The sequence below is a fragment of the Vanellus vanellus genome (genome assembly GCF_965231255.1).
Source record: "Vanellus vanellus genome assembly, chromosome: 5".
Classification (NCBI taxonomy): domain Eukaryota; kingdom Metazoa; phylum Chordata; class Aves; order Charadriiformes; family Charadriidae; genus Vanellus; species Vanellus vanellus.
In genome coordinates this window covers 58,025,759-58,052,332 of record NC_138910.1, presented here as the reverse complement: position 1 = coordinate 58,052,332, position 26,574 = coordinate 58,025,759, and the positions used below count along the sequence as shown (strand labels likewise).

The 26,574-nt window shown below is 38.2% G+C and overlaps 1 protein-coding gene across 1 annotated transcript; it reads left to right on the top strand.

The window, feature by feature from the left end:
• Positions 1-26,574, top strand: EEIG2 (EEIG family member 2). Its single transcript, XM_082484658.1, has 11 exons — positions 1-291; positions 15,532-15,652; positions 16,272-16,301; positions 16,798-16,914; positions 18,129-18,175; positions 22,200-22,306; positions 23,219-23,314; positions 23,872-24,058; positions 24,150-24,277; positions 24,671-24,740; positions 26,329-26,574. The coding sequence occupies exons 1-11, from the start codon at positions 53-55 to the stop codon at positions 26,369-26,371; spliced, it is 1,185 nt and encodes a 394-aa protein (XP_082340784.1). The 5' UTR covers positions 1-52; the 3' UTR covers positions 26,372-26,574.

Below are 26,574 nucleotides of genomic sequence, written 5' to 3'. Positions count from 1 at the left end.
GAGCTGGGAGCGGCCAGCGCTCCGGCCCGGCCCGTCCCGTCCCGACCCCGGCATGGGAGCAGAGCGGGACGGTCGGCGCGGAGCGGAGCTGCCGCGGGGCGCTGAGCGGGCGTGGGGGCGGCCCCCGGGCAGCCCCCGGCCCATGGCCTTCATCATGATGAAGAAGAAGAAGTTCAAGTTCCGCGTGGAGCTGGAGCTGGACGAGCTCTCCTCCGTGCCCTTCGTCAACGGCATCCTCTTCTGCAAGGTGCGGCTGCTGGACGGGGGCAGCTTCAGCGGGGAGTCCTCCCGGTAGGTGCCTCCGGGGCTCGCCAGCCAAGCGGCTGCCGGGGCGCCCGCTGCCCCGCAGGCAGCCCCGGCCGGGCCGCCGCCACCGCCGCGCCTTTCCGACGGGCTGCGCTCGAGTCCGCACCTCCGCAAAGCCGCGTTCTCCCCTGCCCCCGAGAGCCAGGGCGGCCGGCCGCCTCTGCAGCTCCCTCCGCCCGCTCCTCGGCTCCCCCGGCAGGGGGGCTGGAGCTCAGCCGGCTCCCGCTGTGCGGGGGTCGGGGGCCCGCTGGAGGGAGCGGCCGCCCCGGGGGCTTCTGGCGGCTCCAGTCCTCAGCCGGGGGCCAGCGCCGGCGGCTGCGGGCGTGCTGCTCGCCTTTGCCCTCGGGAAGGGAAGCGGGCACGGAGGTTCGAAGCTGCTGTGGCACGGTTTGCCAGCGGGCGGGCTGGCTGTCTCCTCATCCCGTCCGCCTTACCCAGCATCAACGGCTACAGGACAGACGTGGGAGCACTTGTAGACTCCTCGCCTGCGTGGCTGCTCGTTGCTTGAAGTCGTAACGCTTCAAAGCAAACACTGAGGCTCTTAAACGCTGAGTAACAGGGGAAACGAATCCGTGAGTGGGTGAGGGTAGTCTTAGGGAAAGCGGTCCCTGGTGCCGTAGCGCCTGGAGGTATAAAGCCTGCTGGTTGTATAGGTAACGGGAGGGCACGAAATTTCTTGCCGCCAAGTCTGAAGTGACAGCTGTCCCCCGTGAATGCAAGTTGTGCGACCTTAATGTTTTATTCTGTTGGACACTGGCTCACTGTGTTTCGTTCTGTGGCTAGTGGAGAGTTAACATAAACTCTCCATAACATGCAGAGTTAACATAAACAGCTTCGTGGAAAAGTGTTCTCTTATTTCCTGTACGTACTCAGGTCATACACGTTACTGACTTTGTGCTTAATTCTGCAGTGCAAGAGCAGCAGTAGACAGGTGGCTTTTTTTTTTCCTTCTTTTGTGCCTCAGCGATAGACCTGTTATCTGCTGTGTCAGTGGCTGCCTGATCCGCTGGTAGCAATGGCTAAACAGAGTGCAAGCGGGTTAATTTTTTCCAGGTGCCAGGCAGAGGCAAAACCGTGTCAATAGGAAGGGTGTGCTGTGGCTTCAGGTCTGGGGAGGAGGACGCTACCCGCCCATTACGCTTGTTCATGTTGTATGGGCTATTATGTTACTTTAATGTTATTACAAAAATGATTTACTGAAAAATGTCATAGAATTCTGGGAGCAGACAGAAATCAGTAACAAATCTATGGATATTCAGTTATTTTCTTATTAAAATACTGTGGTTACAGACCTTGCTAAATTTTCTGCTTTTGATTGTGTAAATAGAATTAATCAACGAGAATAAAGAGCATAAAAATAGAACTTTGGCCTAAAACACCCTTATTTAACCATTCTGTTATACTAGCATGTATAATTAAAGATTACTTTTTCTTCTGTATGGTTGGAGGGTCTTCACTCATGAGTGTTCTGTTCTCATTTCATGTCTCTCTTTCTGCAATGTTTTGCTTGTGAGCGACTTCTTCATGAGTAATAGATGATGACGATGATCATGATTTTAGGCACTAATGTGCCATTACTGTCCTAATGCAGCCCTTACTGCCTTGAAGTCATTTTCACAGGCTGACATACATCTTCTGGACAGTATCTCTATTTTAAAGGAGTTGATTTCAGCTGAGCTGATGTTTTTTGATGCATTATTGTGATCTTAGCCTTTTTTGCCTTGCCTGTTTATGATGATAAAATTAAAAGCTTGAAAGCATGCATGCATATGTTTATGAATGTGAACAGTGTATTAGAGTAAAACATGTGTGATAGGAGGTGTATGTAGGAAGTGTCAGTGGAAGTGTGATGATATAAAAAAAATTGTGTTGAAGTATTGTGTTGGAGTCAAAGAAGCTTTGAAATTCTTCCATTTTCTTTTTCTGGGGGTATGGCTTAAAAATAAGAACAGCAGTGAAACATATGCTGGTCTATCAAAGTCCCTGTGAGTGTAACTGGTCCATTCCTGCTGGACTGAGAAGTGTCGAGGTATGCTGGTAGGAAGGTAAAGAATTCCTCTGCAGTGATCCTTCAATGCCAATTTAGGGAGTGCCTTTGCTCTTGGCTTAAGAATTAACAGATGGATTTTCACAGTGGTGATTCAGCAAAGGTCTGAATAAATAAGGAAGAAATTAACATCAGAGTGGCAGCATTTCAAAACTTGTCAGTTGCAAACTTTTTTTAATGGCCGTCATCTTCTAGTTGCACACATTTATTAGTTTCAGTGTGAGCTGGCAGTTGTATCCTTAAAGCAGTGATCTTTGTAGTGTTATAAAAGAAGTTTGAAGAACTCCATTGTGTTTCAGAAAGTAATATACAAACTCATTTCAAATATTGTATAATACATGGAAAAACTGAACATGTCTTCTTAATAGCTTTTATTTTTCTTACTGACTGAGGTCTAGTAAACAATAATTTTGGGGGGGAGAAGCTATTGAGAATTAAGTTCTCAAGTCGGTACTGATACAAACCAACTGCTGCCTCTTGCCTAAATAAAAAAAAAAAAGGCAGTCATATCAACGGGCTATAAACCAGCCTAACACTATTAGCAGTTTTTGTTCCAAAGCTTACTCATTAAGAAAGAAATGTCATAAGAACACAGCCTGGCAGCACTGGAATAAAGTTGTGAGTTTTAATGAAAACAGGTTCAAGTGGTCTTCTTTTCAGCCCTGGGTGGATCATGCTGTACGAATGATTAGAGCCCCAATCCTGCAAGCAATGTGATACCTACATCACCCCTCTGAATGCTGAAGTGGGATGAAGAGAAGACAGATAAAAGTTCGAGCTACTGAAAAATATTTTTTTCACTTCTCAGATCTTTACTGAGAAAGACATATGTAAGAAGTAAGTTATGAAGACGTGTCCATGTTATTGGACACTTGTCAGAGTCCAACTACTTTTCTGGCTGACACAGATGTGTGCCTGAAGTGTACAGAAATTCTGTCACCAGATAAAACCAGCTGGTATAGTGCAGTACATAGTGATCTGGTTTGTGTATAAATGGCAACCATATTAATTGTTTACACAGAACTATGGGGTTTTGTGTTTGTACGTAGCTTTTTAGAACTCCAATTTGAAAACTTCTATTTGAAACTTCCCTATACAAATTTGTGAATATTTACTGTAGGAAAAGAAAATTCTGTATTATAATGCTAAATGCTTAATCACCTGTCAAAATACTCAACTTTTTAACGTAATCTGGTACTGTCAAATAGCATTTTGATCAAAGGATATTGAACAGCCAAGTAGTAGCAGTGTTTAAACCTGGGGAGGAATGTTTGAGTGTGTGCGCAAGAGCAGGACTCTCAAATTCTTGGGAGAATTCTAGGGGTTATGAGCTTTGACTCTACAACATGGAAAACCTTGAAAGAAGTTGCGGGAGGGGGCAGGTTGTGTTTGGTCAGTTTAGTAAACTGTCAATCAGCCACACAGTATAATTTCTGCCCTCCCCTTTTTGAAATTGCTTTCTAATATGACTTCTGGATATTTAAAATAGTATTTTTACATGGATTTTCAGCAAATAGACTGTGGAGGTATGCAAAGTTATGCTAACACTTTCATTTAGAAAACTTTCTACCTTAAGCCTGGCTTCCTATGTGGAAAGGTGTCTTTCTACATTTCTATTTTTGCCCTGGGCCAATGATAATAGATCTCTCTCTGAAACTGGATACATTAATACAGGATACTTGAGCCGGTTCCAGGATGCTATGTATCTATACACTGCCTGGTTATAAAATATTGTGCACATAATGTCTATGGCACCATGAAAGGAGAGAAGATTATTCCAGGGCAGAAATTACAGCTATTAATATTTTCAAGAGAAAAATACTATTTTAAGGTATAGACTTGACTAAATACTAAGCATACTTACTCAAGGCTACTGTAATGCAGACATAAATATATTGAAAGTACAGGCTGTCTGCAACTGCCCTCATTTTAACAAGCTGAAGAAATAATTGATGGGCCCCTAGAGTAGATAACTGCTCGTAGGCTGGGTTGTTACTCCACTGGCAGCAAAGAACAGATGGGATATGAGGAAATCAAAGAAGTTTTGCAAAGTAAAGGATCTTATTTCTTGATGGTGTACTTCCAACACTGTACTGTATAGATTTAGGCTACAGTGGCTGTAAGTCTGGTAGTTACATTTTTAGCTTGATTTCTACCTGCACCCTACTCGAGAAAAGGACTTCTTGGTTGGGCTGTTCTTATGACTGCAGTCTTCAGTTTGATTATATTCCCCTGCCTTTGAGATCTGATTTCTGACACTTCAGGTTGCTGATGTCTCGCTGTCCCTTCTTTTACAAAACAACATTCAAAACTAACGAAGCTGATTATGATCAGTATCTGTGTGACAGACAGAGATTAGGGGATGCAGACAACTATAACTTTTTAATCGAAACATTTTATTTTCTAACACATTCCAGGGAAGTTGTTTTAATGTACAGCACGCTTTTGAGTCCTGAGAGGCAGTCTCAGAGAATCTTGTATTACTTGCATGAATATATTCTTATTCCTAATAGACACAGGCTAGAGTAAGTAATTGTTTTCTGTAGAAATTGATTTTTTTATCTTTCAAATAGTAAGTACTACTTCTAGTGACGCTTGGCTACCTCCTTCTTGACTGCCTAGAACTACGTTTGGTTTTTGTGACTTCAGCAAGTACATTTTCTGCCTCACTGGACTCTTCAAATTGCCTTTTAACCATTGTTTTCCCTGGTGCTGCAATTGTATTTGAAAGGCAAAACTTCTTCTGAGAGTAACACAGCTTAATAAGCTTTCTGTTTTTAAACAAAAGTACTTGTTAGACAAACATACCTGTCACGTGGAATTACTGTCCCTATCACTCTCATCTTCCTGCATGATGTATCAGTCCTGTTGACAGTCTTCAAAGTTGGTAATGGATAATGCTACTTCTAGTTTTTCAACTGTAACTGGATTTGCAGTTGGATAAACTGAAACAAAGTAAGTTTTCAAGTGCTGTGAGGCAAATTGGTGGAGGGATAAAGATCCTAGATTGCAATTTTGTAGCTGCTCTTTTCAGATCCCCCATGTCCACTTAGTGTTTTCTCAGTTATGAGCCTGGTGGTTGAGCAGCTTCCAGGCCCTGTCCCTCTCTGTAGAGAGGAGGAGGTAAGAAGGGGAAGTTCTCCACACAAATTATAACTTTTTTTTTTTTTTTAAATGTAGTTTCTTTGTACCTCTTCAGCTTTTCATTACTAGTTACAATAAAATGTAACTAGTTTAGTTTAGGTTTAGTCATCAGATTTAGAGCTTGAGGAAGGTAACATGATGTACAACGCTTGGTGTGGAGATTCCGGACAGGGCTGAAGGGGAAGAAAACAAGGCTGAAGTATCAGTGGGAGAGTTCATGTACAAAGGTGGGAGGGTAAGGGTGTGGAAATGAGAGGGATGAAGAAATCAAATATCTGAAATAGATTGGAGGAAAATCATAGAATTAATCAAAGGACTAAAGAAAAAATTATATCTGAAGAGGGTCATCTCTGGGCTACAGTAGGAGATAAAATGTTTGTACAGACTGCATTTTGCATGGAATGTAACTGATTATTGCAGATATGAAGAGGTGTCCTTCTTGTGAGACTTTTGTTACTGTAAGTCTTAGTAAGAGATACAGCAACAGCTAGCTTTTCAGGGAAAAGTTCCTGAAAAGAGATGTATGATGGGCATCTGTTAAAGGGGGAGGAGGGGGGGAGGGAAGCTTTTATCCTTTTATGACTTGTGCAGGAGAATAGGCTTTTTGGTTCAAAAGAGCTGGTGATGATGTGTTTGGGTTGTTTTTTTTTTTTCGCCCTTGACCCCAGCACAGTACATGGAGCACAGTATTTTGCTGTCATAAACATTCCATTTGCAAGCACCATAGCACCTGTTTGCCTTCATATTTTAAGGACTATTTCTGTTCAGGGAATAATTTAGGGTGGAGGGGGCTGCTAGAGATCATGTAGTCCAACTTTCTGCTCAAAGCAAGACTAACTTCAGTTAGATGAGGAAGCTCAGAGCTTTGTCCTATCATTAGAAATTCTGAAAGAATGGGGATTCCAGTCTTTGTACACAACCTACCCTTCTGTTTCACCAATTTCATTGTGAACGTTTTTTTCCCCTTATTTTATTGGAATTTCTCTTGTTATTGTCTCTTTTACTTTCTCGGCTCCCCACTAAGAAATATCTGACTCCTTCTTCTCTCTAACTCAATAGAGATGGCTGAAGACAGCAGTTAGATCCTCCTTCACCTCTTCAGATTGTAAAAATCCCATGTTCCCAAACTCTCCTGCGTCAGGTGCTTCATCCCCCTCATCCGACTCTAGATGCTCATCTCAACCCCCCTGGTCTTGCTTCAGTTTCAGTGTCTTACCTCTACTGAGAGGGCCCCGAAAACAGACGCAGTGCTGCAGATAGAGCTTCAGAGATGTTCAACAGAGGGGAACAATCACTTCCTTTGAACTGCTGGCTACAGTCTTTCTAATGCAGTTTGCCCTTCACAGTGCTAATTCCCTTTCAGGTCTCTGCATTTGCCTGTAACCAGCAATTTTTCATAAGTAAAAGTATTCCAAAGCACCTCTGTTTCCATATGATGATCAGTTTATAATTATTTTATAAGAAATACTTGACATGAAATGTTGCTAGTTAAAGATTTAACCTGTTTATTATAAGTAAAAACGTGGAATAGAAAATGATTGCTCTGTTAGTTTTGCATGTACTAACAGCAAATTAACTGGGGAGTTGTGCACTGTAAACAAGTGGAGCTCCTCCTGCAGAGCCAGCTGTTTGCTGGTTTGCTTAGTGCTGAAATTTGTGAAACATTGAAGCTCTGTTTGTAAATGACTAGTTTTGTTAGTTTTTTTTGCAATTCTTAGGAAAAAATGTTTTTGTTGGAGAGAATGTATCTTCTTATATGCCTCAGGCATGGAGGAAGCACATAATGTTAAAGGAAAAGTAAACTGTATTTCTTCCTGAATATAAGAAATAAATTGAAGTTTTGCATAGTTTATTACTACTTTGCAGATCATGCTCTGAGCTCTAACTTCAAGAAATGCATCTTTCTATATGAAGACTAAATTTAGCAATCTGGTTATCAAATAACAATTTAAAGTGTAGTTTGGCATTTGAAAAGTTATATTGAATATTTTTTGCTCCTTTGTAGCTCAATGTTCTTTAAAGATAATGAGGTTTGAATTGGTACATGCATGGGCAGCATGTATGTTATGTGTATTTAGTTATGTATATTAGATGCATAGAATGTATTTGAATAAAATTGGTACTGGTGTTGGTGCTAGATCTCTTTTTATTTGCTTTAAAATACCTGTGTTAATTTCATATTTGTCTATTTGTGTTTGTTTTTACTTCCCTCATCAACTTAGTAAGGATTTTAGTTTAATTTGAAAGTGAAGGATCTCTTTGTTGGGTGACCTTGTTTATATTTTCCTTTGTGTGTACAGTAGAGATATTAAAAGAAAAGATGCGAGTAAACCATAGTGTTTGATACTTCAGCTGCATGGATCTAAACCAAACAAGAAGACTACGTTTCTGTGTAGCGAGAGTGATTTTCTTTTGAGGTTCTTAATGCTTAACAAATACCAAGCTACTTGGCAGATCCTGGGAGACTGAATAGTAGTGGTCAGTGTTTGTTTGAAAGTGGACGGTTAAGACAGCCACTCAATTGCTCTGGGAGCCTGTTGCGTAGGTACCTATATCTTTCCTTCAACTGTGAGACTACACAGATTTTAAATGGAAGTAGATTTTGGGTAAGAGGGGTGCAAGAGGGTATTCTTCTCTTGCGTGCCAAACCATTACGTGTTCTCTAGTACAAATGAGAACTCTACATCCAACAATACCTTCCTAATGCTAAAGATAGCCTAGGAAAGGTGAAATCTTACTGTAAAGTACCTGAACCACTGAGGGCACTGCAGGTGTGATTGATGAACTGTTAGATTATAGGCTAATCCCTTAATTCCTGTCTCTTTAAGGTGGGATCATGATATTAGCATTCTTTGTTAGGTGCTCTGGTATTCTGCACAGGAAAGTTGTTTGGGTTTGTATGTCTATATATATATATTATATATATATATGAATGGGATATTATTCCCATTTAAAAAGACTATTTCCTACACTAAAAATAACTCTGTTACTCCAATCTACTAAACGCTGTATTTCACAGAATCAGAGAATCACAGAATTTTCAGAGTTGGAAGGGACCTCTAGAGATCATCTAGTCCAACTCCCCTGCTAAAGCAGGATTGCCTAGAGCACATTACTCAGGACTGCATCCAGGCAGGTCTTGAAAATCTCCAGAGAAGGGGACATTTGTGTCAGAAGGACAGAGCTAACTGTATTAAGTTGATTCAGCCAAGGGTTGATCAAAGGAAGCTGTTAGGTTAGGCGGTAAAAGTTCATATGCACACCCACAAATGAGCGCAGGAAACAAACGCAGGGGAGGGTGGAGGAGCTAAAACCCTGCCCCAGCTCTTCCCAGGCCTGTCATAGGAGCCATCAGCCCATCAAAGGCCCATCTACACAAGCACAGGGACACAGAGGCAGGTGGGGAACTGAAATGATGGACTTGGACAAGGGGATACCCTGTCCAGGCCCCTCCCAGGGCTGTCCCAGGAGAGCCTCAGCCCTATTGTTCAGGCAGGAAACCCATTGCATTGTGCTACCACTAAAGCACCTTTTGGACTGAGGGGAGTTGCTGCATAGTGATACAAGACACATTATGGGATGCTGGGGAAGACCCTTATTATGGGATGTTTAAGAGAGGAACTAAAGGTGGAGGAAGGCATGAATTTAGGTGATTTGGGGAGGAACAAGTGTGGGGAAAATAGAGGTAAGGGCATAAAAGGGCTGGTTGGGTATAAATAGTTTGCTGCTTGGTACATTTGTCTGGCCGTGCCCTGTTTCTAATCAGTGCAGCCTATTGTATCTTCATATTAAACTACATTCTAACTCTTTCCTGGGCAAAGGGCTCTCTGTTCAGTGTGTATGGGGAAGGGGGTGGATCCAAGTGCCAGCAACTGGAGTCAAGACTCTGCATGAGAGGGCTCAGGCGTCTGTGGTGCCAGCAACAGGAAAGGCCTGGACTTAAGTGCCAGCCATGGGAGTGGGACTGTGGGTCACAGGGGCCTGTGTGTCCATTGTGCCAGCAACTGGAGTGAGTGAGAGTCCTAGTGCCAGCAACTGGACTGGGATTGGGGGCCAGAGTACTTGGGTGCCAGCAACTGGAGAGACCAGATGAGTGAAACCAAGTGCCAGCCATTGGGGTGGGATCAGGAGTGGGATCGGCACCTGTGTGCCTGTGGTGCCAGCACCTGGACCAAGTGCAGGTGTGTGTAAATGCTATCAGGGTTGAAGCCAGACTAGCTGTCCAGTAGGTGGTGTAGCCTGGGAGCCCCATATATATACACACAGGTCTTGCTAGCAGACCTCTGTCCTGTTCAGCCAGAGAGGGGAGTGGGATGAGGCTGTTGGTGCTGGCTGTCTGTGAGTGCTATGTGTGTCTGTCATTGGTGTGGCCAGCTGTGTATGTGTGGTGCATATGGGTGCTTACCGGGAATCTTCAGCCTGACAACTGGTTGGATCTGGGGAGTGGAGCTGCAGCAGCCTCATTTATCTTGGGCTCTCTGATCAACATGATACATTTTCCCCTAAAAGAAGCAATATTGGAGAAGTTGGACTCATTCAGAGATAACTCTTCTAAAGGCATTTTATTTGCTGTACTTTGGACTCTTAGAACCTGTCCTCAACAATTCTTAGAAGTCCAAAACATCCCTCCCATCAAAATATTAGCTTTAAAAAATAATAGTTATAACAATAATATTCCCATTTACCTTGTGGAGTAAAAAAAATTATAGCGAGTAGGTAATTCATGTTCTGTCCAAAAGCTGTAAGATGTCCAAGCAAACACTCCTTTCTTTAACATAAAGAAGCGTACTGACCCAATTGAGTCCAAAAGTATTTCTAGAAGTAGTTTCATGTGAATGTAGTCTGGTATAAAGTCTGAATGGCCTCTTAAAACTGAAAAAAAAGCTCCCAATTTTTTCCTTCTTCGGTGACCAATGATTCTAAATAATTGCACTAGAAAAACAATTCGTTTAACATAATCATCCCCATATGGCTAAATGTTATAATTGGCTGTCTAGAATAATTCAGATTAAAATTTGAATAAATAATTTTCTAATTAATGGAACACAGTATTTTGGTAAATGCCCACAAGGAATTTTGGCTTCTTTATTTCTAAGCCTCTCCTGCTAAAGCTTTTCCATTTGGCAAGAAGGAATTTTTCCCATGACACTTAAGGTCCTTAAAAGTGCTTTATTTTTGCGTTTGTAGCTGTTTGCTGAAACAAGCCATTATTCATATCCTTTATCTATGTTCAAATGAACAAACAATCTGCTGGTTATAAACACCTTCAGAAAAAAAAAGAGCCCATCACTTGTTAACAAATTAGGATGAGGGGTTGACTGGATTAGGATTAGGATTTGTCATTTCTTTTGTGTTGGTTTTCTTGTTGATTTTCTCTTTTGTGGATCAGAAGAGAAAAATCAAGACTTCTTTTCATCATTCTAAACCGCAATTGTGTACAGTACATAAAATACATACAGAAAAAGACTTGTCTACAGGTGAAATGTTGCATTTGAAATTTAGTCAATGTGAAATTGTCTCTCTAAAGAAAAAAACAATTTGTTAAACTAATGGTAACAAACTATACTTTGGAATCAATTTATTTTAAAATATTTGTCTCTTCAGTTTGTTCTTGGCTAGGTCTTACTGACAGCATTCGTTGAGTTATACCAAACCACTGCAACCTAGTATGTATTTGAATGCATCTTAGTAACTAAGATATATTTTGATTCATAAAACAACTGGTTTTGGTTTGCATGTGGCAAAGTGACTGTGAGGCTCATAGGAAACTGACTCATAACGGAAAGCTTTCTCCAGCGTGCCTTGTAGCATAGGCACAGTTGCCAAGAAGTTATCTGGGTTCATTTCCATAGTAACCAATCAATATAACTGTTTATTTTCTAAAGGCCTTGCACTTGAACTAAGAATCTTAGAAACTTAGCTATTACACTTCAAAGTTAAATGGTCTGATTATTTGACTTGGGTTTTTTTCAGCATGAGGGGAATAACTTGCTTTTCTTCCCACAAAAATTACTTTCATTAAAATACGTCAAATTCTTCTTTATATAATGGAATTAGCAGAACTGTTTGGGGCACGGGAGGGCAGTTGGTTTGGGTTTGTTTTGTTTTGATTTTTTTTTCAGATTGTGTACAAATGTTTCAAGTATCATGTTGGTGTTTTTTTAAAACAATGTGCCTGTGAAAGAAACTAATGATGCTTTTTTGATGTCCTTATGAGGAAGAGGTATTCCTGGTTTTACTTGATTTTATTTTAACAAGAATTAGAGCATCAGCATCTATAACTGAGCCCTTTTTACTATAACTTTTATTTTCTTGTTTGTAAGAAAACTTAAAAACCTGATTATGCTGTTGAATGATTATGAAATTATTTGCCTGAATAAATCCTGATCTGTGATACGAGTAGATTGAGTCTTCCAAAAGCATAGTGTTTCTGTGCCATCTTCCTTACTTGAACAATGATATTCAGTATAGTAGTATTGGTATGTTGAAATAAATCCAAATCCTTAAAGGTTTTATGGACACTTACATCTCTCAAGCAGATGTTACTTACATTTATCTTGTATTTTCAAGGAAAAAATACTACATTTAATGTTCACTAATTTATCTTTTCCTATAATGTTAGTGATAACCGGAATACTATATAACTGTATAATGTAAAGCTACTTTGACTGTAGTTTGCTGTAAAGGTGGAAAGCTGTTCTGAAAAGCAGAAACATAACCTGAACCATAATACTGAGTTGTACAAAGATTTTGATACATTATTTTGACCTTATGAGTTTATAGAAACATCCAGACAAGTAAAGGCATTATTTGTAGGAAAAAATATTATTAATAACTGGAAAATTTACAGATGTAAAAACACTACAAGAACTTAATGAAATGATGAATGGGAGGAGAAGTCATTCCGTTACTGGTAGTCCCAATGGTTTTCTGGGTGATAAGGGAAGGGTGATGACAACTGTCCTACTTGTATGATGAGCAGATGCTATGAGAAGGGATTTTCTGACCTTTATGGATGACAAGTGAACGCTTTCAGTCTTGTAGCGTTGTTTTATAGCCTTGTAATGAATACCAGAAAATCTACATTGCTTCTAGTTTCCAAAAGGACACTCGAGACTGGATTGTTTTGCAGATATTATTGCATGCATAGTAATGTGCAAATGAAGGCTCCCTGTGGATTCACGGCCGTAGCTGGTCTGTTTTGATCTGAGACTAGACATAAAGCTTAAGTCAAAGGATTGTTAAGAGTTCTTGCTTTTTGAAAGTTAATAAAGATTTGTGTAATTGCATGCATTTTAGTATTGATTAGATATTTCTGGTAAGATTAAACTTCAGTAACTCTTTAAGGTCTAGTAAAACAGGGATGGAGAGCAGCCCTGCTGAGAAGGACTTAGGGGTGCTGGTGGGTGAAAAGCTGGACATGAGCTGGCGATGTGTGCTCACAGCCCAGAGGCCAACTGTGTCCTAGGCTACATAAAAAGTGGATGTTGGAGAAGAGAAGGGTCTGGGGAGACCTTATTGCAGCCTTTCAGTACTTAAAGGGGGCCTGTAAGAAAAATGAGGACAAACTTTTTAGCAGGGCCTGTTGTGATAGGTAAGGGGTTATGGTTTTAAACTAAAAGAGGGTAGATTTAGACTAGATATAGGGAAGAAATTTTTTACAATGAGGGTGGTGAAACACTGGGACATGTTGCCAAGAGAGGTGGTAGATGCCCCATCCCTGGAAACATTCAAGGTCAGGTTGGACGCGGGTCTGAGCAACCTGATCTAGTTGAAGATGTCCCTGCTCACTGCAGGGGGGTTGGACTAGATGACCTTTAAAGGTCCCTTCCAACCCAAACGATTCTATGATTCTACAGTGAATTTAACGACTTAAGAAAGTGACATAAATATCCCTTCTGTATTTGAAGCAAAAAATTGTAGCTAGACAGCTCATGAAAAAGGTAAAACTGATTTTGATGTGGTGGTGCTTTTAAGAGAGAAGAGGGTCTTTTATGTTTTCATTTTTAGGATAAGCTCAAAATGTAACTTAAGGAAAAAAAACCTTAAAATTATGGAGATTTCGTTTCTAAGTTACTGGACCACTGTGATCTGCAGAAAAAGAATGTTCTCAGAAGTTGTGTTGTCTTTAAGCACAGTGTATGAAACCTGCAAATATGCAGACCCCAATTACTCATGCACTTGGATAGCTGTGTTCTGCTTGACAGTGGACATCTAGTTGACTATTTTCTTCACCTGAGAGTTGAGCAACTATCACATAAGTGCTACAAGTTATGCCTGGGCCTTCTAAGTGTAGCAAATGTTAGCAGTTATCAAATATCCCTTTAAGGTTGTATTTTACTTAATGACAGGCTTGAGTGTGTTTCCAGCAGAGGATGTAACTATTAGTAAATTGCCTTTTTTTAATTTGGGTTCTATTTTAAATTTAGATAACTGATATGCTGGAAGTTTGGGATTTATTTTTTTTTCCAAAGCACAGGAAAGTTTACAATATGAAACATAACGGATAAAAGGTAGCTTGTGGTGTATAGAGCATGTTCCTTTTAGGTCACATGCTTGAATATGACTCAGTGTTGTATCATCAGAATCCATTTGTCGTCTGTTATCATTAAAATGACTCATTTTAGGCAGGCTAGTTTATTCCTACCTTAGGAAGTCACGATGCCAGTGAGCGCTGTAGCTGGCAATTTCACCAGCACAGCAAATCGGAGTTTTTGCGTGAGCCTTCCAATTTATCATTTCTCCACAGACAATAAACTCTGACTCCAGCTTACGTGGACTTCTACCTCTGTTAAAGATTTCAGACTGGATCTTCAATAATAAGCTTCTGTAAGAAGTTAATACAAAACATAGGAATGTATGTATTAGAAAAATGGAAGAGAAAGAAAAGGACAAATATTGCTTTAATATGTGAAGATTGTACTTGAACGATTAGGGTGGTAGAAGAAATTAGCACAGTTTCTCTACAGTTCGAAGTTCTGAGTTTAGAAATGTGGGACTAGAAAAGAGCTTTTGATCCCTGAGGCACGTCCCTCAGAATCACAGTCCTTTTGTCCCCTGTTATTGACAAACTGGCCAACCTTGTCTTTAAATACAGTATGATTTTTTTTGCTCCTACTTTTCTTATTTGAAGGCCATTCTAGAAACTTGCTCTGTGGTTTGAGACTTTATAATTTTCAGTTTGAAATAGGTGTTTGATTATGCCTCATTTGACTTAGTTACTTGGTCTCTAAAGCGTTTGAATTACTTAGTGTATTTTCATTATATGTCATTTTTTCTTAAAAGATATGGGAGTTTCTAGTACCTGTTCATTTTGGAGTCTGTTCTTGCTCAACCAGAGTTACCCAAACAGAATGTGTTCCATTTGAGCCTTATATAATTACATTAATATAGCTGAAAGTGACCTACATTTTGCCTTTTTTCAGCCGCATCATATTGTCAGCTTGTAATCCTCCTGCAATGAACAAATACATTCGGATATCAGTCATCTTATTTTGCTCTCAAATGGCAAGCTCCCAGTATGTAGCTGAAATTCTTGTTTGACCCAAGTGCATTACTTTGTATCTGGTTATTGTACTTCATCGCCTTTGTACTTTTCCGGGCCTCCAGTTTATCTAGTTCTGCTTGTATGATGCTCCCTTTCTCTGTATTGAAAAACTACTTGTCAAAGACAGTATCTTGAGCACGTTCCACAGCTCAGCAGCTTGGAAGACAGTGCCTGGGGTCAAATGTTCAGGAATATTTCACTCTCATGAGGCAAACTGGAGAAATCACCGTCTCATTCATTTGCAAAAACACATGGCTGTTGAATTGTTCTGTAGGTCTAATGTTATGTTCAAGGTTTGAAATGGTTATTAGTCTTGCTACACAAAGAGAAGAATGAACAATGATTATGCAGGCCTTGGAAGACATTTTGCATAAAGTGACCATTCTACAAACAGCGGAACCAGTGTTTGTTCTTGAGCTGTCCTACTGCATTTTATGGTCCTGAATGTATATGCAATTGATATTAAGCTTATGTTCTCTATTTGCAGGGAGGTAGTACAGGCAAACTGTGTCCGCTGGAAGAAAAAGTTCTTATTTATGTGTAAAATCAGTGCCAGTGCCACAACAGGGATTCTGGATACTTGCATTTGCAGGGTGTCTGTACGTAAGGTAAGTAGCTCTTTTTCCCTGCTCTCCTCTTTCCCTGCTCTTTCTTTGCTTGTTTTGGTTTAATTTTTAAACGTCTGATAAACTTCATAAAGCATATTTTAGCGGAAAACATGTCAGGTATTCTTCTAGTCAAAATTTTGTAGTAGTTTTATTAATTAACCTAGTTTGACTAATTCATAGTTTTTTACATTCTTATTGAAAAGAACACTTATTCCAGCAGGACGGCAAAGGAATTGCTCATCAGTCTTCATAAAGTTAGCCCTTAATAGATACTTCTGGCAAGCAGCAATAAACTTAGAAGCCTTGAACTGTGCTAAGTACCAGTATTTTTTATGCACCGCTTCCTACATTTGGGGCTAGACTTTGCAAGAGCCAAATCCTGGTCAGCATCAGGCACTCATCCTTTTTCTCCTCCACAAGTTGTCAGTCTCCTGCTGGCCTGCACTGAGGACATTATTAATACTAAGTTCTAAATGACAACAGCACAACCTAGCAAGTATGTGTTAAGCTATTTTAAAAGGAAGATTAGTATTTGCTTTTCTAAAAACACAAAACAAGCAAAAAACCCCAGTCAGTATCTTTAACAGCTTAATAGCATGGGTGTTTTTCTTTTTTCTAGGAGCTAAAAGGAGGAAAGGCATATGCAAAGGTAAATTGAGATGTATCTAATTTTACCTATGAATTAGCTTTTCTTTCTTGTAATTTTATGCCCTTTTAAAGTAATTCCAGAAGAGTACTCTAATACCCATGATTTCATTATATGCATTATAGTTACACTCTCAATCAGTGTGTTTAATAAGTACATAGTAGTATTATACCACCAGATTTTTTTTCTTTCAGTTTAGTATGTTGCAAGGGCTGATAAAAGTAAACCCTTCTGCATGCGCTTACTTTTAAAAACAAAGAAAACTCTGTGTTCTTTTTCTGTCTTGAGACTTAAATTTTTAACTGAAAATAGAAATGTGCAGAATTTGACACTCAAAGTTTGTTTTCTGCTTTTTGCCTTGGGCCGCTCCCTTTATTGAGCGTCCTCTTATTCCTATTTGAGAGAAACTGCTGTTCAGTGGCACTCAATACTATGCATGTAGCAAGTACCTTCATTTAGCAATATGCTTACTACTAAATTTGTCATTTTCTCTTAACAGCTAGGATTTGCAGATCTAAATCTAGCAGAGTTTGCTGGATCGGGAAATACCACTCGTCGCTGTTTACTGGAAGGTTATGATACCAAAAATACAAGACAGGATAACTCTATTCTCAAAGTAATTTGTTTCCTTTATCTTACTTAAGCTAATAAAGCAGAGAGCAAGTGGTATTATTAATCACTTAATGAAATTTAAAACGTATTTTCTGAACCTCTTTCTAGAAGGAAAACTATTTAAAGTAAACACATCAGCGTTGTTTAGAAAGAATCATTAAAATCTATGCAGTCAAAAATAAATTTGTCCTACTCTTTGAAATGGAGCTGGATAGCTGTAAGAGAAAAGTTTTCAAAAGGTATTTATATTCTAACAGGAATTGAAAAATGGAATAGTGAAGCATGATGAAAAAGTTAATACATTCATATAGTACTACATATGTAGTGATTATATCTTTAAGACTGGGCAACTTGCTGTGCTGTTTTTCTAAGACTGAATCTCTTAATTGGCTTATTTATGTATAAACCAGCTTCAACACCTCCATAACTCCTGGGACTTTCCCTCTTCTATTTGCTAGTAATCAATGTAACAATTGGTGAGCATTGTTGCAAGACACCCACCCTACTGTTCTCTCCCATTAGTCTAAGGAGTTTAAAAAAATGAGTAAACTGCATAAACTTGAAAATAATTACATACAGAATGTTACAAGTAAATTTTCCTACCAAGACACTGGGATTAATTTCTCATACTATTGAGTATACTGTTTAAGCATGCACTTTCTGATTTAAGACATAGTCATAGACTTTGTCCAGAAAACTTCTAACTGATGGCTTTGACCCAGCTAACAAGCCTTCTCGATGCATTGTTGTCCTATAGCGTTATTTACCTTTTGTGGTTTTACTTTATCTCTGATGTTAGCACAACCAGTTCTCATATGCTAGCACTTAGCTAAACACTCTCAGCAAAGAACATACTTCAGCACCCACTGTTGTAAACAATATTGTTTGCTCATTAATCTTTTAGATTTCCTGTCTATTTTTCCCTTGAAGCCATCTTAACCAGTAATGATTCTAAGATTCTTCTTGATCTATATATATTTTGCAGAATCTTGTATGTCCAACTATGTTACTTTAAATGCCATTTTGTTGTTTGCACGTGTACTAAGAAAAAAGATGCAGTTTTTTGCATAAGTGTATTTATTTGCATATGTGTTGATGCCATTTTGTTTTACTTAAATGTAAGATTTGTGGCAAGTATAACTTAGTGATGAGACCATGTATCACAGACCAATTAAAGTTTTTTTTTCTTACAGTGGGTTTTGTTTTCTTAATGTGTAGGTTTTGATCAACATGCAGCTAATGTCTGGAGATCCATGCTTTAAAACGTAAGTTTATACAAAAGTTTGTCTGGGATAGCATTTTGGTCATGCATTCCATGATTCAGAATTACACTTCTAATTGGTGTTTATAAATCTCTCCAATCTGGCAACAATAGTTAAAAAAAAAAAAGGCACAAATAAATGGGATGGTAGCTGAAAAATGGCTGACATGGTAAAAATACCAGTAGAAGTATCATAGTTCCTGCTGTTAAATACTTAGTATATTTTCAAGCAAAGAATACTAGCCTGTACATCTGTAATTAAATAAAACAGAAGAAACACTTATGGGGAAACTGTTCCTGCAGCAAGCTTATATAAATATACTTGGTATGGGGTGATCTGACTAATACTTGCATCTGGAAAATGTGCTGTTACACCTTTTATTCACAAGTCTCGGATGATTTTAAAAGACTTTTAACTAAAAGACTGTTTTAAAAAAAAAAGTGTGATATGACTTAGTACAAGAGAAAGCACTTACAGATATTTAGTCAGCAAAGACATTATGCAACTTAGTAAAAGATGCAAGAGGTAACATCTGAGGGGGGAGGTAGCTAGGAGAACACACTGCTATACATTCAGGATCCTTCAGCCTCATTGTCCTTAATCTTTAGTTAAGGAAATGTAATAGTTTTGCTAGAGCACGTTAGCTTCCATAACTAACCAGAGAACAAAAAAAGGACGCACGCTAGGGAAAAACCTAGTTGTGAATAAGATGAATTTGTCGCCTTCTTTCTAGACTAATAAGCCATATCATTATGAGGCACTCAAGCTTAGTGGATGACTAAACTGAAACAGTGTGATTGGCAAGCTTCCTGTTTCCAGAGAGCATCACTATCTTGCTAACCATAACTTAATTATCCTGATCAGTAGGAAGTGAAGAACTCTCACATCATTTGTATTATAACAGGTATTTTATAATAACCCGAAAGCCATTCATTTTAAGGATAGGCTTAGAGATATGTATAGAATCTGCTTCCATGAACACAGCATGGAAAATTCCTCAATACTTGCCAAGACTCTTAATGCCGCTGCTTTTCTGTAATTTAGAATGTTGGTAGACTGGATTGTTCAAAATGCATGTGCTTTTCAGTTTAATGTCAATCTTTTCTAATTCTACATGACAGTAGATGGCAATTTTGTCTAGATCAGGTTTAAACCAACTTAGTTGTATTTTACTTGTCACAAGATGTTTGGGGGAGTGGTTGATGAAATAATTCCGTCAAAATAAATTTGATCCCTTAAGTTCTAGTTTAACTCAAATTTTTCTTCAGTTCACTTCATTGACCACATTGTTATACTGAAACTAGTTAGAGATGGAATCAAAATGAGAGGATGTATTTTCTTCCCACAACATGTGATTAAACTATGGAACTCTTGTTCCATACTTGTTCACAACTACACGCTGTGAATACTAAAAGCTGAAGAAAGAACTAAGACAAATTGCTGAATGAAAAATTATTGAGGGCTGTTAAGTGTAAACCATCATATGTGGTTCAAGAAATGCCTAACTTACAGATGAGGTGATGCTGGGAGAGTATTCAGGAGATACATCAGATCTGTACCATATTCTCTGAGCATCAGTTGTTTGCTGCTATCAGAAACAGGATGCAGTGCTAGACAGACCTTTGGTCTGAGACAACATGCTTGTTCTCATGTTAGCCCTTCAAAAAACAATCTAAGGCAGAGTTCCAAGTACTACATATATCTTGAAAAGAAAAAAATGAGTTTAAGGAAAACAATCTGGAAAAAATTGCTAGCTTCACCCTTGTTATGTCAATCTCAACTTTTTGTGTAGCTTCTCAAATTTCATTTATACTTTCAGACCTTATGTTGGATCAAAGATATCTTCCATTTTAAAGATATAGCGCTTACTTACAAACCGCTAAACACTTTGACTTCAGTATGGATAAGCTTTTTTTATTCAAAATACTCTCATAAACTGAATTTAAACTCATCTTTTATCAGATTAATGTAGGCAATCAATGTCCCTCTGAGTAATCCAATGAAAAAAGATAATAATCTCATACAGGCTTAATCTGTAGCAGTAAACATATACTGAAATCTTCCTTAAGTATAAAAAATAGTGTTTTAAAGTGAAATGAGGCCGCAGCTCCAAGCTGCAAGCTCTAACTCAGTCTGAGGTACAAGTATGAAGTAACTCACGATTTGGAGGTTTTAGCTGGTTCAAGGCAGGTTCTGGGGTAATTAGGACAATCAAGAACTGTTTTCTATAGCAACTAGAGACTTTCTGCTTTACTGTTCTGGCTGTATGCCTACCATTGTTTCTGAGGAGACCTGAGAATGTTGTCTGCTCAGATGATCCACCACAGGAACTCTTCAATGTCCCTTTGCACCACTAAAGGCCCTTTCTCCCCTCTTCTTCTAACCTTTAATAAATAAGAACACCTGAACACTGTAAAATCTTGTCTTGTGCTTACTGAATAAATAGTAAAAGGGTATTATCTGAATTTGTTTGATTGGGCAAAGCTTTTCTGTATCTCTACTTATTTAGCACCTCTTGATTTATTTTTTAGTCAGACCTATTAACAAACACTTCACTGGTACTGATAAACAATTTCTCAAAGGCAACTAACTAATCATTAGTCTTGTATACTAATAAAGCAATGTATTTCTGTTCTTTACTGGGTGGTACAAAGTAGTTGAAATTAGTAGCTAAATAGTTTTCTGGCTCCCTAGGAAAAAAATCTGTAACTGAAATTATTCAGACTTGGCATTTTCTTCCAAACTGATGATACAACCATTTCCTGGAACGTAAACTTTCAACACAAACAGAACAAAAAATTTATCTAATCCAGATGTCCTTGGTAGAAGGAAAAATAAACCTTAAAACAATTTCACAATCTGGAATGAGCTACATATTTTATGAAGAAGCCTAGAAGGCTTGACGTTTGATCTGGGGTGACATCTCTGAAAGCATTCTGTTCTGACTTTCAAAAGTATGTTAAGCCACACAAGCATTATATTTCTAGAAGTACCTTTTCTCTTTCTCTCTACTTTCAAACGTAACATAAGAGGGGATACGTTACTGTACCTAAAGACAGCAACTAATTTTTGGAATATGTCAAATCTAAAAATGTCAACAAATACCCATTTGTATGCAGACCAACAGTTTGGTCCCAAAGTCAAAAATAACAAACCATTAAAAAAAAGTAGGTAACATCTTGAAATGTATTTTAGTTGTATTTGCTTGCAAGAGAAGATTACTTTCACTTTGTCATTTTCTAATTAGTTTCTTTTGCACTAGCCAAACACAAACTTAGAGGTTTATTAATTTTAATAAAATATTCCTTTGGGTCTTGCTGTAACCCGAAACAAGCATTTAAGCTTTATTAAAAGCTTTTTAAATATTGAACCAAATTTAAATTATGTTGTACATGATGCTTTTTATTTTGAAGTAGGTAGGACTTAGAGGGGAATACATGGAGATAGTAACATAGGCCCCTTTGTTAAGAGTGGGAGGGTTATCAGCCCAGAATCTCCTCATGTACTGTAACAGAGATGAAACAAAGCCAGGAGTATGTCACAGTGCACAAGTCAAGTAGGCCAGTTGTCGTTGTATGTTGGTGGTTGTGTTTATTTTAAATTACTGTCTTGTCATGTATTCCATGAAGTACTGAATTATATATATTCTTAGCACGTAAATTATGCTGTGATTCATACACACAAAAAAAAAAAAAAATTAAGGACTTCAAAATAAACACATATCACTCTACCAATCACGAAAAAAGGAAAAGCCTTTCCAAGGATCCCTGGAAGCCTGAAGGACTGAGGGCTGAGCAGATGGATTCTATAAAATGTCCTTAAGATCAATAGCAAAAGCTTTTTTTTTTTTTTCCCTTTTTAACAGGGGGCTAGGCAGCACATTTTCAGAAAAAAAAAAGTTACAAGCCTATTAACTTGAAGCACAGTATGAATTATGCCATCTTACTTAAAAAGAAAAATCTGTGCTAATCAATTTGGAAGGATTACAGCAAAAGTACAGCAAATCTTAACCACCTTTTTCTTACAGGCCTCCTTCCACAGCAATGTCTATAGCAATTGCTGGAGAATCAGAATCTTTGCATGAAGACAGGAAGGGTGGAGAAAGCTTAAAACAAGTACATCTGGGCATGGCAGGTATAAAATAACGCTCTTAATTTCTCAATTCTTTTATAACTGGCTTCACATATTCAAGGAGATGTATGAAATACTTAAAATTTTAAATGGATGCCGACAGTTGGTCTACTTCTTTAGTTATTTTTTGAGACACACTCTCCTAGATAACATCACTGGAATCTCTTTTTTTAACTTTTGTAACAGCTTATTTAATGGAAATAAAGAACAGAAATTGAATTGATAGCCTGCTTTCTTTTTAACATTTAAAATATTTCATTTGCTGTGTGACACATTTCTTGATTTCCTTTGGATTTGTATTTTGATTGAGCATTGAATTTGGCCCTCAATTTTCAACTTACAAATCATAGGGATATGCGTAACTGAGTAAATTTTGAGTGGTAAAAGTTTTAAGTATTGTTTAAAATTAAAGCAGTTACTCTGAAATTTAGACTATTAGAAACAAAATACGACTACTGTGTTGCAGGTTTGAGGGGTTTTTTTGGGGGGGGAGATGGGTTTGGTTTTTTGTTTTTTTCACAAGCTTCAGGGTCTCACATTGCTTACTAATTTCAGCCCTAAACACAGCTTGTCTTAACCACAGTTACTTTTTCAGCCGGAAAACATCTAGCACTCCATTCTACTATGTCTTCAATGTACACAGTGCAGACAAATCTAAAACATACAAATCTTTCTAACCCAATAGTACTCTCTGTTTTACTCAGATAGAAACATATTATGATTTTTTTTTTTTTAAGGAATGCATATTTGTTGACATACAAGATATTTTTGCAGCACTTCAATCTTCAAAGGTTTTGTAGAAAACCAGTGTCAAGTCCCTAATCCCACTGGGAAATCTGACATTTGAGTCTAATCAAGATTTAAGTAATAACAAAGCTGGCTGTAGCAACAGTATCTGATTTGCACATCTTGCAGATGTCTCATCAAAGAGTGCCTCTGTCCCAGATGAACTTGGTGCATGTGGACATTCCAGGACATCAAGCTATGCAAGTCAGCAGTCAAAACTGTCAGGTAATTGTTAACAATTTTGTTATGAATTGTTGGGGTTTATTTACTTTCACAGTTTTAGACTGTAGAAAATAAGTATACTTTATATGTTTAAAAAAATGGTTTGAAGTTGAAAGCCTTTTCCTAGGAGTTTCAGGTGTGGGGAGGGTAACATTTTTTCCCCTCTTAAAAGCACAATGAATTTTCCGTTCAGATGTGAAACAGCTTTTTCCCTTAGCTCCCTCCAATTAACATATCCAAATGAGATTTTTACTTCTTCCATGTGTAAAAACAAATAACTTACAAATGGAGCCTTAGTTCTAAAAGCTGAAGGGGAAGTAATGACACCAAGTTATTATATTTGTTAAGAAGCAAGAGTTATTTAGAACAAAAAGATGTGCTAGAATACAAACCCCAAAATAAATTGCCTAGTTGGTGTATGGACATACATTCATAAGGTTTCTGAAGTCTCTTTATAAGAAGAAAAAACACAAATTCTGCTTTCAGGATGGTAAAGTATATGTAACAACCTTGGCTGCCAACAACACACTTAACAAAGCTCTCCTGCACTTTCCCAACAGGATATAGCACATGTCACTCTAGATCATCCAGTCTGTCTGAACTGTGCCACAGGAGAAACACCTCAGTGGGTAGTACCTCAACAGGAATAGGAAGTATTCTAGAGCCATGTGAAGAGACTGAGCCAAAAGTAACTGAACCCGATATGGATACACCTGTTAAAGATGCACCATCAGAAAAATCCTCCAGGTACACTTAACTTTGAAAGCCTTATCTAGCAGAAGTAAACCATAATTTAGCATATCACCTCTAAGAGCTCTAAATATATTTATTTTTGCAGACATCCTGTAAAGCAAGACTCTGTGGAGTCACAGCTGAAGAGGGTCGATGCTACCCGAGTCGATGCTGATGATATAGTTGAAAAAATACTCCAGAGTCAAGACTTCAGTTTAGACTCAAGTGCAGAAGGTATGGAGATAAATAAGGGAGCTTAGGGAAAATTGATGCACATTACAGGCACTAGGAAAATCCACTCTCTTCATAGTCCCTGTTGCTTGTAATTGTAAGTACGTATGGATCACTACATTTTCTGCTTCATCCTGTCTCCCAGATGTTGAAAAGAACCTTGCAAGACTCAAGTAACTTTCCTAGAGAATTACTTTAAGCCTGAAAAAAGCAGGGGCAAATCTATGAGTAAGGTAGTTCCTCCAACTTATACCATATGAAGTTTGGTTCTTCATTACTCAAAACATGTGCATCTGAAACTATCAGTTATAAGACTGGTAGATTTAAAATGATTTTTTTTTTCAGCTAGGGCAACATTAAAGGAAACTAACATATGTTAATTCCCTTGCTTTTTAGAAGAAGGTTTAAGATTATTTGTGGGCCCTGGTGGAAGCACTTCTTTTGGAAGCCATCACCTACCTAACAGGTATGTAGCCTAAACAACTAATCTATAGGTAATACTAACAAAAATGCATCTTACATGCATACAGGAATTATTCTGTATGTACATTCTTGATCTTTCTATCTTTTTATTCTGTATCATTTAAAGGCACCAAAAGAACTAGATCATCAGGTTTCAGAACAAAACGCATAGGTTAGTCTCAAAATAAAACAGATGTGTCAGCCATAAGAATTATAACTTTCAGAGGTTCTGAAGAGTATCCGTTCCAAAGTTTTCAGATATGAGGAATGTTTCAGTACAGACACAGGAAACAGGCACTAGTATGAAATTTTAGCTCTACAGACCTATAACATTACTCTCTGGAGCTGGAAGAAAGTCTTAAGGGTTTTACGCATCCACCTGTACAGCATCAAACTCTTATGTCTTCCTGATAACATGCCTAATTTCCTTCAGTTTGCTCACAACTTCTTCTGTTTCCATATGCTACACTATTCCTGTTTCAATGGCTTGTTCATCTTACAACTATTTGTAGCCCTAAACTCTCTCCTTTGATAATCTGCTTCAGATTATCTTCTTGTAGTTGTGTTAGAACCAGGGGGATTTTTTTTTCTCTAAACCCTCTTCAAATACTCTGATATATGACTTGACCTGAATCTATTAGAATTTTCTCAGATAAGAAAATATTAAAAACAAAACAAAAACATCCTCTAATACCATGATTCTGCAGTCCAAGGTAATTCTTAGGATTTTTCTTTATATCACGAAATTAGCATAGCATTAGTATTTCAGCAGGTACTTCTGGAATTAGGTATAAAGGCAGCTGATAATGTGCTGAAAGTTGTAAACCAAATAAATTTTACACGAGCAAGCAATACTGATGGTTAAAAGATAATTCATCATCTTATTTGCAAACTGGACACGCTAATTTCTATCTAGGATAACATGTATGGTTACAGAGCATGCTACAGTAGTATACAGGGATCTGTCCTAATTCAGTTGCCAGAACACTCCAGGCAGAATATTATACTAAGGCACAGCTTTGCCCTATTAATTTTTGACATAGTACTGCCATTTGCCATGTAAAACAACGCACTATGCTCTGTCACATGGGGGTGAAACTGTTTTGTAACCATGCGTTTACAATTCAACATGAACAAAAGACTGGCAGATGTTTTTCCTGGATCTTAATGTAAGATGACTATCACTTTTTTTTTTTTTGAGACATTTATCTATTTATGTACAAATGTATATAAAAACTATTAGCTGCATATGATAGGATAGGAGGGATACCCAAAAGATAAAGTTTAGGGAATTATAGAGAAGACCAACAGTAACTTCTTTTTCAGTAACATTATTTATCATTCTTCATTTTGATGGTACTCTAACAGAAAACGCTTTAATGCATTAAACTGTAGTTTACTCAGTGGTATGGTAATTATGCGTGTTTTCTACCCTTCACATTTAGCTGTTTGGGGGTTTTTTGTTGTTTTTTCGGGGGGGGGATGTTGTTTGTTTGTTTGTTTTAAACAGTATATTTGCTGATCTTTTATACTTGGTATTTAGCTTCCATTTAAACTGGAATTGAACTAACTTCTTTCAAACATTCTTTCAGAGCAGGATCTGGAGCATATGAGCAGGTGGTGATAAAACGCTAGACTAAAATGACAAACAAGAGGAAAACCTGGAGCTCTGGTGTTGATACTTCTGTTTTTGTGTGCTCTGTTGCAAGAGTTGTGAAAGCCAAAATGAACTCACTGTGATCTTTGTTTTGAAAAGTAATGGAATGCCTCTTGCTCATAGAGCTTCATCTTCTGTGGTATGAAGGCAATGTTTAGCTATGTATACCTTGTGTGAACAC